We start from the raw sequence: 12,532 nt of genomic DNA, 5'->3' as shown, positions 1-12,532 counted from the left end.
AATTAATTGTTAGACTTTCTGATAGCATACATAATGGCAAAAAAAGGCGCTCTGGCCAAAGGCATTTCACACATCATGCAAGGGGAAGAGAAACTACAGTGTAATCACAGAAATTACTCATTTTACTACTGCAAAAATACCAATTCTACAAGCACTACAGAGAGCTTGTGGTTTGTGATCTTGTACTTATACAGGTCGACAGCTTCTTCTAAAAGCCATAAACAGAGTGTGGACAGAGCTGATCCACAGTAAAAAACAGGTCTTGGAAGAAGTTTTCAAAGTGACACTACCTGTCAATGATTGTGGCCAAGTGGATATAACTGTTGCCAGACCTTTCATTGAGGAAGCGAGTTTAAAGTGTTGGCAAAATCATTTGGGTAAGTCCTGACTGAGGATTTGTCTGTCCTGAAGGGTGGATTTCCTCAGGATGAACTGTATGCACTGGATGTTTAAATATAGGCTGAACTTTTTTGTAGCTGTAAATACTCTATAAACTGGCACTGTGTAACATAGAATCCTTCAGAAACTGGATCATAAACAGGATATTCTTACACTCCAGTGCACAGGGCCCTCTGTGAGTCAGCAAATGGCATATTGTGGATTACAGTGGTAGAGGCACTGACTCCTCCCCATGAACCCATGGATTGTGATGACCTCTGTTACCATTCCCAGGATTCGATGTGCCAGGCAGGGAGGGGGATCCTCTTGTGTATGTCTGGGTGCAGCCTGCAAACTGTTGGTCTGGTGATGAGATGGGAAATCAGTGGTTGAGCAGTCCTTCTCTAGCAGCAGTGATGCTATGACTAATTCTTGGCTGGGAAATCTGTTCATCATAGGAAGCAGTTCTGCAGGAAAAGGATCTGGGAATTCTGGTGGACAACATGTTAAGGACAAATTAGCTCTGCATCCATGTAATGAAGATCAATTGATGCTTGACTGAATTAACAAGAGTTTAGACAGCAGAAATTACGATTCCATAGATGTAACTCATTTGATGATTTCACAGTTCTGAAGTAATTGAAGTTTACCTGGATGTACAGAAAACATATTTGGAAACCTGGAATACTTGTTTTTGCAGTGTCTGTGTTTCTGTGTATTCCTGGCTGATGTTTGCTCAGGTTTCCAGTATCTCCCTGATGGTTAGTATATTTGCAGAAAGCATTTGAATACAGCTGCACCTTTTTTGAAGCAACAGAAAAGGTCATTCTGTCTAAAAAAACAAGCATAATGGGGAGAGGGGGGAAAAAAGCCTTCTAAAAAGTACTCCCAAAACTTTGTTTTTCAGCTCATGAGAAAAAATGCATCAGTAGAGGAGAGGCTTTGGTTCCAACCACACAGTCCAAACTTTCAAGAGTCAGCAGTGGATTTGGCCTCTCTAAACTGACTGGTTCCAGGAGAAACCGCAAGGAGAGTGGACTGAGTAAACACAACCTCTCTACACAGGTATTTTCTGTCAAGAAATAACATGCAGTCTAAAATCCAGCAATGTGTGTTCAGGATTTGTGGTAAATATCCCAAGGTGGGGTGTCTTACTGTGTGGGAAGTATTATCTTGTGCTTCGTTTTCTTTCCCTTTTTTGACTATGCAGACTGGGCATCTTGCTTCTGTGTGTCTAATTTAGTAGGTCGATCTGCATACCTGTAATATTAAGCTAAGAGTCCAACCCTTCACTGTCAGTGAAGCTGCTCAGCTGCTTCTGGTTCATGACTGTGATAGTCTGGGTCTTAAATTCAGCTTGCAATACTGCAGTGAAATGGAAGCTGTGGTACAGATGTTGGGGTTTTTTTGTTCAGCCCTCAAGATGGAAAGAGGGGTTTGAAAGTTTTGTGGGAAAATATGTTGCTAGTTCTCTTTCTGAGCTGAAAATTAGTCAGTGGCTTTGAGAAATTAATGAATTCTCAGTGCTCTCAGTCCTTTTACTGGTGAGCAAGTATATAATGAAAGGGAAAGGGAAGAACTTAAACAGAGCTGACAGGAACTGTTCCTGGTTGTATAAGGAAAGGAAGCAATAAGTGAAAACAGAGATACCATGGGACAAAGGGTGTCTTGAGGATTTCCAGCAAACTAGGCACCATCCACAAAATATTGTTCAAAAAGGAAGAAGGGAAAAGTAATCTTACTCAGTGCCAATCTTTGGCTGTTTAGGAATGTTCTGAATGTTTATTTTAAGGAACTATTCTTTGTAAACAAGTTTAGCAATGTGGTGTATTCCTAGGCTTTTCATTCAAACAAACTCTTGTTTATAAAGTGTTATTCTGTTTGTCACTTTGTTTTTGTCTTAGGAAATTTCCCAGTGGATGTTTACTCACATTGCAGTGGTTCGGGACCTGGTTGATATGCAGTATAAAGAATACCAGGAGGTATGGATAGCTTGCAGTGCTAATTACCTGATGCTGATACTTTGGCCTGTTAAGGTTGTACCAGTGCATTTTTCTCAGAATGAGGCTTGTGAAATATTGAACTCTCATTGGTGAAATGCTTGAATGCTTACGTACAGTTGTTATTTTTAAGGGGTTTTTAGGTACAATCGAATAAACAAACGAGGAAACTCGATTCGGTTGTAGATGAAAACTCTTGTAGCAATATCACGTGTTAAATGTGAATTTCTTTTAAGAAGCTTACATTTCTAACAAGTGTAAAAAAAACCAAAGCAGGGAACAAAAAGAGAGAGATTGGAAATACATTGTATTTCTAAAACATCGTAGGAAAACTAAGAGAAAATGTGGAGAAGCATTGTGTCTAAATGCTACTTTCATAGTAACACAAAGAAAATTTTATGGTATCATGCAGTAATAGAAAGTGGCTGGTCTGTGCCTTCCAGAATGAAATTGTTCCACCCTGTGGTATCTGCCAAACATTCTCAAAGACATTTCGTTCAAACTGGTTGCTGAGCTACGTGCTATAAATCTTAAGAAATAACTTCTGAGAGAAACAGGTCATTTAAAGCAATTTGTTAAAAAAAAACACCAAGCTTTGCTTCAATGAACTTCTCTCTCCTGTGCAAATAAGGACAGGAAGTCCTCCTGTCAGCTAAATATTCTTAAAGTATTTTTTTTAATTCTGTGTTATTTACAAATGTCTTTGTGTTCAGCGTCAGCAGAATGCATTGAAATACGTGGCTGAGGAGTGGTCTCAAATCGAGTATGAGTTACTGCGAGAGCGAGGGCTCTGGGGGCCCCCAATCGGCTCCCACCTTGACAAGTGGATGCTGGAGATGACTGAGGGGCCCTGCAGAATGAGGAAAAAGATGGTGCGGAATGACATGTTTTATACTCAGTATCCCTACATGCCCGAGGCTGAGCAGGAAACAAACTTGATGGTAAGTACTCAGGAGTTTGGGATGGGTGATTACACATCCTGTTGTAAAGTGCTTTTTTTTTTGTTTTTTTTTGTTTTTTTGGATAGGTTTTTCTTAAGAAGGATACTTTACTCTGTTGATAAGACCATAAGACCTGTTATTCTTCTCTCTGTCCTAAATGGTTGGTTAAGTCCAGTTGTTCTTCATTATATATTTAGGGAAGGGATTGTGTCACTTGGCTCAAGCAAATTTGGATATATTGCAATGTAATGTGAGGTGTGCTGAGTGATCCTGCCAACAAACAGCACTGGCATCTTCAGAAGCCTTCAGAGACTGAAAGTTCCATTAATGTGAGGTTCAGTCTATCTGTGAAGATGGTGGACTGTGGAGCAGAAATGTTTGTGGCCTTTGAAAGCTTTGCAGTTAGTTCCTATTAATTTTGAAATGCTGCTTTTAAGAAAGGAAGCAGTCTTTATTATGTCTTTTTAAGCCTGTGTGTATGCATGCAGGATTTTTTTCCCTCAAATTATGTCTGAGTGTCAAAGAACTTTAAAAAAGCAGAGAAAAACATTTAAGTCAGTCAATTTTAAGCTATTAGATATTTTTGCCTGCTTGTGGTCTGACACACAATACCTGTAGTGACAGTGTAATTCACATGAAGTAGAGAACATTCCATCATACATTCTTCTCAGAAGTGTTCTTTCTCTGATGTAATTGATGCTTATGTAATTGATGCCCTGTTTCCAGTCTGACTTCTCAAACAGACTTCCTGAGACATCTGATGATACCATTTCTCAAAAGGTAAAGAAACAAGTACACTGACTGAAAGAATGTGAAATAAATACAATTTCTCTTGCATGTTAGGCAGTCTTAACAAGGCTTCTACGTTTGGCTTTCAACTTGCTCTTTCAGTAAACAATTCCAGACCTAAGCGTTTTTTCAGTAATCACATTAGAAGATGTTACTGTGCTGTCTTCAACCTTCACCTAATAAAACTTTCTGTAGACCTTCCCTTCTTTGCTGCACACTAACAGGCTGTGTTGGGCTGTGCTACCACTGTTCTCACTGTGTGGAGTGTTGTGGCTTTGGGACTGAAACTATTGGTCAGTGGAACACATTTAGTAATGGGCAGCATCACTTGGAAGCACTTACTGGGAAAGTGTTTCCTTCTAAGAGAGGATCTGGGGAGTGTTTTTTCTCCTTTTTGTCCATAATGGGCTTTAAAAGGCCGATTTTTGTTAAAGCCCATATTTGTCTTAGCTGACCCTTCATTTTTGCTATTAATAAAATGCACACATTTGCTAAAAACATATGAATCCTTTCTTGAAAAGAATAGACATGCTTGGAAATGGCTTCTCTGCCAGCTTTTCAGTATTATGCCTTTCTCTGTTAATTAGAGTCGTGGTCTTGCCCATCACTAAGTACAGTAATATGCATTCACTCATTTTGAATTACCTTCTACAATTATCTAATTCATATAAGTGCAAATAATTCTATTATACAGAATATCTAATATAAATTGTTACTGTTCTTCTTTCCTTCATGTTAGCAGTGCTTTAAAGGATTTCTCTTCGTAGGTTATACATAAGTTGTTTCCACAAATGTTTTAAGCATTGTTTAAGTGGCAGTTTTTTGCTGATAAGGAGTGAAGACTTGGTTAAATATAAGTGAGCAAATTAAATTACAGTGCCTTAAATTTTTGATTTTTGGGAGCAGCCTATTTGACCTGAATAATAAATTTTTGTGTTGCTGATCTTAGTATCTTTATCATTCTGAGAATCAACTTGTAATAAAACTAGTTTGATTCCTTAATTAAGTGAGGAACATAAGAATTACACTGTGATGGGGGTTGGGACAGACAAAAAGGAAGGAAACATCACACACAAAAAATCCCCAAACCAAAACAACGCTCAACAAAGCAAAAACCCCCCACAAAAAAAGACCAAAAACACCACACAAAGGTACAAACAATGCTCAAATATTTATTTCAGGTACATGCATATTCTTATGCTAGTCTCCTCCCCATAAACCATCAGAAACTTTACTAAAAAAAGAAACAACTAAATTAATGAAGAATTTTTGAGACTTAAAGCAAATATATTGGTGCTTTTTAGTTCATACGAGCTTCCACATTCTTGTATCTTCTTGAGGCAATTTTTTATTCAAATTACTGCCTAACAAAGAAGTCAGCTGGCTAACAAATAAACTGCATATGTTAATAGGGAGTAAAAAGATGATAAAATAGCCTTCTGAGCTATCAGTGTTAAGCACAAGAATTCCAGCTTTATGACAGTTCATAACATACTGGCTACACCTACTCCCCATGTTCTAGTTCTGTCTGCAGGCTTTTCTGTAGCCCCTTGTTTGCTTGAGTGGCACTATAGCTCCTTGCAAATTAGCCAACAGATCAGCTCTCCTGAAGAGTTTCTGTTCCTATCTGTGTTGGTGTTCGAGCACGCACAAAACACTCAGTGGGCATGCACTGTGCTGCACACCCTGTTCCTAAAAGACCTTCACTGAGAGACTGAGTGAGGAGTTGGCTGACCAAGTGATTTCTTCCATTATTCCCAAGAAACCTGCTCGCTACCGGAGAGCCATCAGTTATGACAGCAAGGAGTACTACATGCGCCTGGCTTCTGGAAACCCCACGGTCTTCCAGGACGCCATAGAAGAGAACACAGTGGGTGAAACAGCTCCGCAGGAGCCAGAGCACGGGGAGGACACTATCGCAAGAGTCAAAGGTTAGATGGTTTAGTTTGTCATCCTCGCATGCATTTGCATTAAAACAAAACTTTTGTTTTGCTCTCTTAGCATTGGGTAATTTGAAAGATTGTAGGTTTTGTGAAGTTAATTTTTTATGTCTCTTTATGACGTTTATCTGTCTCTATTCTTTTCCAGGCCTGGTGAAGCCTCCCCTGAAACGATCTCGCTCTGCTCCTGATGGAGGAGATGATGAGAACCAGGACCAGTCACAGGATCAAATTGTTGAGGGGAGTTCAATTGATGAAGAGGAGAAGACTGACAATACAACTTTGCTTCGACTTCTTGAAGAAGGAGAGAAGGTACTGTGTATTTTAAACACACTAAGAACTTAATATATTGGAATGTCTTAATTATGTCTTCCAAACATGAATAAATGTCATATATATCTTCCTTGATCTGTATATTTCATCAGCTTCTTCCTTAAAATGTGTACGTTGTGTGCCTGACCCTAAAAATGCTGCACTGGAAACATTGTCTTTTTTCTTTACCTTCTGCCTGCAAGGGAAAAATTCACCTATCCTGAGATGAAGGCTATGAACAAACCATACTTGGTTTGTTATCCTGTCAACTTAATGATCAGGATAGAAAATAAGCATTGAAAATATAAATGCTGTATTTGGCACACTGTTCCTAATTAATTGTTCCCTTCATTACAATGGGAAACCTTGATAAGTAGTATTTTATCACCAAGATCAGTGTTGATTTACCACGCTGTGTATTTGGTATTTTATGCTTTGTCCATCTGAAGTATACCATTGAATAGCATTGTGATCATGGTTGAGTAGGCTGCAGGTTCTAAAATGTGTTCAGGCAGCATAGTGCAAGTGGATGAACTAGTTGGTAAATAGGTATATTTGTATCATACCAATGAGGCTTTATCTGACCTCCTCCTCAATTACTAGACACTGGTATTAGGTCTGATGAAAGGGGAGACTGGCAGGAATTTTGCTGTATGTGCAAGTGATACAGCAGTGTCTCACTTGTTCTAACAGAGCAGTGGTCTGAGCCTGTGCTCCTTAACCTGCTTTCCCTAAGCATCTGCTTTTCCTCATAGATCCAGCACATGTACCGCTGTGCTCGGGTTCAGGGCCTTGACACCAGCGAAGGGCTGCTTCTTTTTGGGAAAGAGCATTTCTATGTCATTGATGGGTTTACCATGACAGCCACCAGGGAGATACGGGACATTGAGACACTGCCTCCAAAGTGAGTACATTATGATCATAAAGAGTTTCCTTGACCCTTAGAAGCTGAACAAGAAGTATTCAATGAGGTTTTTGAGGACTCAACTCCAAGATGCAGGAAGACCTCAGGTACGATGCAGGAAAACCTAAGGTACTGAGCAATTTGTAGTATGGTATATTGTGAAAATGTGTTACCAGCTGTTTCTGTAACTGGACTCTCATATGAATTAATTGGATAATTCTTTTCCAAGAAGAAAATTCCTCTTCTTTTTAATCACTTCTCTTGTGCCTGCTTATGTTCCTTTACAGGATGCATGAGCCAATCATACCTAGGGGAGCAAGGCAAGGTCCAAGTCAACTCAAAAGAACTTGCAGCATTTTCGCATATGAAGATATCAAGGAAGTGCATAAAAGGAGATACCTTTTGCAGGTAACTTGGACACCATTTTTGGATAGGGGGAGGCATATTTGCAGTGTTTTGACGATGTAATTTTTAGAAATGAAAATCAGTACATAACTGAAGAGTATTTGGAAAGTGAAGCTGTTGACTGTGTTGAAATTGAAGCATTTAGGTTGGATATCCTTGTTGGAACTTACCCAGTTTATTGGGTGTGTTAGTCAGTGTCAGTGGTCCAAAAATAAAACATTTGGTTGCACTAAGCAAAGTCTGCTTCACCATAATTTAGTGCAGCATGTAGCATGGTCTGTGCCTGACCTTCAGAGGTGACAAGAAAATAAGTTATTGTTGACATGAGTTTGTCCTCTTTGTTTTCAGCCAATTGCAATTGAAGTTTTCTCAGGAGATGGACGGAACTATCTTCTAGCTTTCCAGAAAGGGGTTAGAAACAAAGTTTATCAAAGGTAGTGTAAAATAAATTAGAGTATTTAATATGAATGTTTGCAAATACCTATGTGGAGGCTTTTTTGGCGCCTGCTAGCACCTTACCGCTGCAGGAAAGAGCCACTAGAGGGCACTGCATGCCTTCAGGGAGAAGAGGCTCCTGTGGTTTTGTTGGAGATGTCATGGAGCTGCTCAGAAGAAGTCTGTAACTGTACTAAATGCATACTGCTTTTCAGAAGATGACATTCTGAGGGTAGAAACATTAATCATAATCTTTTAACTGCTGCTGCAGGTTTTTGGCTGTGGTGCCATCTCTGACCGACAGCTCGGAGTCAGTATCTGGGCAGAGACCAAACACCAGCGTAGAGCAAGGGTAGGTGGTTCTGTTCCTCACAACCTCTGTACGTCAATAAATTATGTTTGCATTGATATCAGGATTGTCTGGAGAGTATCAGAATTAACGTTATCAGTATACTGAAACATTCTGAAAGGAATTGGAGTGCTGAAGCCATCAGATTTATCCAAGTTGTTAAAAATATTTTACTCATCAGCCACCACTTGCACTGAATTGCATAATTAACATGCATAATTTTTACAGTGTGTGTTTAGAATTAAAAAAAAAAGGTACTGCAAAAGCAAAAATGAAAAGATACGTGTTCTTATAATGGTTGAAATTTATAACATTTGATCTTGAAATTTTGGGTTGTCTTGTGAAGATGTAACCCAGTTCTTACTGCAAAGTCAAGAAATTAATTTCTTCTTCCCGCTAGGTCTGGCTTGCTTAGCACTTTAGTCGGAGAAAAATCTGTTACTCAAAGATGGGAAGTAAGTATGAAAATGCTGGGGTAGTTTTGTATTGAATTCCACATTTTGTAGTGATACATAAATAATCAGTACACATAAGTTGCATCTTCTTACTCTAACAGGTGGAACATACTGTTGTAGAAAATGTTTCTCAGTGTTTAATTTTTAATATTTCATGATATCATCATCAAATGGGAAATTATTCTACTGTTGAATTGCAGGGGGAGGGCTATAGTGAAAGTAGAGTGAGCATTGCAATATTGAAGTAAGTTATTATGTTTGGGGAGGGCTGCACATTGACAGTCTGGCAGGTTGACATTTGATAGCTGCAAAATGAAAACTTTACTGTGCAAAGTTGCAAAGTGAAAACTTTATCTGTCTTCCTTAAGAGAGGAGAAATCAGTAACTTCCAGTACCTGATGCACTTGAACACTCTAGCCGGCAGATCCTATAATGACCTCATGCAGTACCCTGTCTTCCCCTGGATCCTTGCAGACTATGACTCAGAGGTAAATAAAACATCTTGTCAATCTTGTTAGTAATTTTATATAAAAGTTGAAGGTTTCTATTTTGTTTCTCCCACTTTCCAGCAGGGAGGGTATTAGAGAATCTTGGCTGGGCTGATTTTACAGATGTTGTTGGTCCATGCACAAGTGAGAGCTGAGATCCAGAGGAGCCATTTGCCCCTCTACCTTTCAGCAGTTCCCATAAATGGCTGGATTAGTTTAAACTCTGTATTCTGAAGTATGCGAAGCCCACAGAGAAAGCATCCTTGTCCAGAAGACCATGGTAGGGGCTACTATGAAATCTGGCCCCATGGCTTTTGAAAAAGGTGGAACATCCTATTAATGCCTTTGTGGACAGCCATTGCCACAAACCAGACCATTAAATAAAATATTGTTAGGGGACTTATTGAGTAATTGTGGAAAAATTAAGGGGAACTAGGGATAAGAGGAGCAGGGCAAAAGTTGTGCAGGGCCCAGGTGTGATTTCAGATAAAATGTGATAACTGTCTTGGATCATACTGAAGGACTGTTTTAAACATATCCAACATTGCACTTGCTGTATGTGTAGAAAGTAGGGAGAACAGCCTTAAGAGGTAGGTGGTGTTAACTGTGGTAATCAGCAGTTTTCAAATGATGTGGTTTGGTTTTATGAAATTGTTATCTGATGTATTTTTAAAGGAACTGGATCTTACAAATCCCAAAACATTTAGAAACCTGGCCAAGCCCATGGGAGCTCAAACAGAGGACAGGTTAGCCCAGTACAAGAAGCGATACAAGGATTGGGAAGATCCCAATGGTAAGTAATAATCCACCCTGCAGAAAGAGCAAAAAGGAACATGCACCTGTCATCATAGGAGGGACTCACAGATTTTTTTATAATGTGGGTAAAGAGATCTGGATATGATGTGCAGAACTCTACCATGGGGTTTTTTTATGACTGTCCAACAAAGTCTAAATTAGAGCAAATGGGCATTGGCTTTCTTTCTGTGTTGTTTGCTTTAAATCTAAATTACACCTTTGTTTATATGTAAAAACAAAGAACAGTTGCACTTTTAGATGAGTTTAATATTATATAAAGAATGGAATGGGCAGGCAGGTGAAGCACACAAGCAGCTGTGTCTGCTAATACAGTTTGGCTGCTGCTGCATGAAAATTAGTAGTACAAAGAATGCAAATGCTTCTGCATTAGCAGTATTCTAGCTTTTTCATTTCTAATCTTAAAGTGTGGGTTTTTTTGGCTAAGGAGAAAAAAAACTTCAGAATGAGATACAATTAAGTTACCTAGTCATGATTTTAGAGCTTCCTTATATATTGAAAATAAAACTTCTGTGTTTGGCAAGACAAGTTTTCTTGTGTGCTTTCATTGAAGATAGAGGTCTGTTTAACTACTGCAGTGCTGTTCTATGTCAAACAGCAGTAGATGGCAAAGATATTCATTTTTAGAAACAAATCAGTATTTTCTAAGTGTGCTTGTGTAGACATTTTGCCAGGAAATTAAGAAAGTAAAAGATGTACAAAATTTAGGCAACAGTTTTGATGCGTGTTTCTGCCCAAGATTTTAAATCCATAGTAAAAAAAAAACACCAAAACTTAAAAAAGGTATCTTTAAAAATGTTTCTTCAGCAGAAATCACCGTAGTTGCATTGCAGCATTTCAATTAGCTAAAATAAAAAATGAGTAACCATTCAGTACTGCTTTGCAGAGCCCTTTTTAATTAGGGCTACTGCACTGCAGCCCAAACTCAAGTGAGAAAACATAAAGCTTTCAGATATCTGAGAATGAAAATTACAAATTCCAGTTCTGAATGTGCCCAAGTCCACAAAGTAATTAAAATGCAGTGTTAATATTTTTTCCCGTTAGTACTGACTCTGTCACCTAACTACCTTATTTCTCCTATGTTTATGATTTTTAATCTGCAGGGGAAACCCCAGCTTATCACTATGGGACTCACTATTCCTCAGCCATGATCGTGGCTTCCTATCTTGTCCGGATGGAGCCTTTTACTCAGATTTTCTTACGGTTACAGGTAAAAATTACATCACCTCACTTTAAGTTTCTTGCCTGCTGTGCATTTCAGACATCACTGGGAAATAAGATCAGTCAGCTTTGTTTTCATTAAATATCATAGAAGAAACACCTTTTAGCAGAATTCTTATTGCCTGGCAGGTTTTTGATATGTCTTTTTTAGAAATGTGATGGAATTCACCTTTTTTTTTCCCTTGTAGTTTGTACACTTTTCTAAATGTGCACAAAACAAATTAGCAGCAGACAAAAACCAAAACGAGTTTTATTGTGAAAACTATTTTGCTGTTTCTCTGAAAGAGACTAGACTTGAAATCAGACAGATAACTCTTCTCTTAAAGTTCTGTATATCTGTATCCATATTTTCTGTTCTCATGTACCTGAAAGTAATGCAGCTGATGAGATCAGTTGCATTAAAGAAAGAAACATGCTAGTTCTAGCATCTTCATGTGGCAGAGGCTGTTCTGATTTGCCTTCCTGGCAAAGGCTGCCATGCTGGGGGATGCTGTGCCGCTGACGTGCTCCTCTCTCTGCCGGCAGGGTGGTCACTTTGACCTGGCTGACCGCATGTTCCACAGCGTGCGCGAGGCCTGGTACTCCGCCTCCAAGCACAACATGGCAGATGTGAAGGAGCTCATCCCAGAGTTCTTCTACCTCCCCGAGTTCCTGCTCAATTCCAACAATTTTGACCTAGGTAGGCAAAAAGAGCTTGATAGCCGTGCTGTGTGTGGGAGAACAGAGGCAGGCAGACTTCAGGTATTTTCTCAAGCCGTGAGTGTTCATTGTAAGCAGTTTAATACAAAGTGTCTTCTGAGAACTGCAGAACTAGTCCCTGAAAAGACTTTTGTTTGCAGCGGTGTATTTTTGTCAATTTTGGTTTTTTTACCAGTTCAAAATGTACAGATAATCATGTTCTACTTAGAGTTTCTCTGCTTTGCATTTTTCTCCATGTAACCTATTCCATGATGGTGTTCACCTTCTTCGTTATTTATTTTTTTAAACTTCTCAAAATCTGTTTGACAAATCTTCACTTTTAGAACTTAATTTGAAAATATTCCTAATGGTTTTTTGAATTGTCACAGCTGTTGTGACACTGATTATTCATCAGGTGTTGTGT

At 38.9% G+C, this 12,532-nt stretch overlaps 1 protein-coding gene across 9 annotated transcripts in view; it reads left to right on the top strand.

The window, feature by feature from the left end:
- WDFY3 (WD repeat and FYVE domain containing 3) overlaps positions 1-12,532 on the top strand; it is a 152,163-nt gene that overhangs the window by 124,769 nt on the left and 14,862 nt on the right. For 7 of the 9 annotated variants that reach the window (XM_077783021.1, XM_077783020.1, XM_021541464.3 and 4 more), the window contains 16 exons: positions 195-377; positions 1,286-1,443; positions 2,283-2,360; positions 3,092-3,319; positions 4,046-4,099; positions 5,871-6,039; positions 6,197-6,360; positions 7,116-7,264; positions 7,552-7,672; positions 8,018-8,103; positions 8,376-8,456; positions 8,854-8,908; positions 9,277-9,396; positions 10,072-10,189; positions 11,313-11,419; positions 11,956-12,109. In XM_077783021.1, the coding sequence (XP_077639147.1) occupies positions 195-377; positions 1,286-1,443; positions 2,283-2,360; positions 3,092-3,319; positions 4,046-4,099; positions 5,871-6,039; positions 6,197-6,360; positions 7,116-7,264; positions 7,552-7,672; positions 8,018-8,103; positions 8,376-8,456; positions 8,854-8,908; positions 9,277-9,396; positions 10,072-10,189; positions 11,313-11,419; positions 11,956-12,109 (2,025 nt within the window). The remainder of the gene's footprint in view (positions 1-194; positions 378-1,285; positions 1,444-2,282; positions 2,361-3,091; positions 3,320-4,045; positions 4,100-5,870; positions 6,040-6,196; positions 6,361-7,115; positions 7,265-7,551; positions 7,673-8,017; positions 8,104-8,375; positions 8,457-8,853; positions 8,909-9,276; positions 9,397-10,071; positions 10,190-11,312; positions 11,420-11,955; positions 12,110-12,532) is intronic. The other 2 variants (XM_021541465.2, XM_021541463.2) reach the window with 1 other exon arrangement.

The sequence above is a fragment of the Lonchura striata genome, chromosome 4, assembly GCF_046129695.1.
Source record: "Lonchura striata isolate bLonStr1 chromosome 4, bLonStr1.mat, whole genome shotgun sequence".
NCBI lineage: Eukaryota > Metazoa > Chordata > Aves > Passeriformes > Estrildidae > Lonchura > Lonchura striata.
Note: the sequence above shows the minus strand (reverse complement) of the source record. Positions and strands in the feature narration are given on the sequence as shown.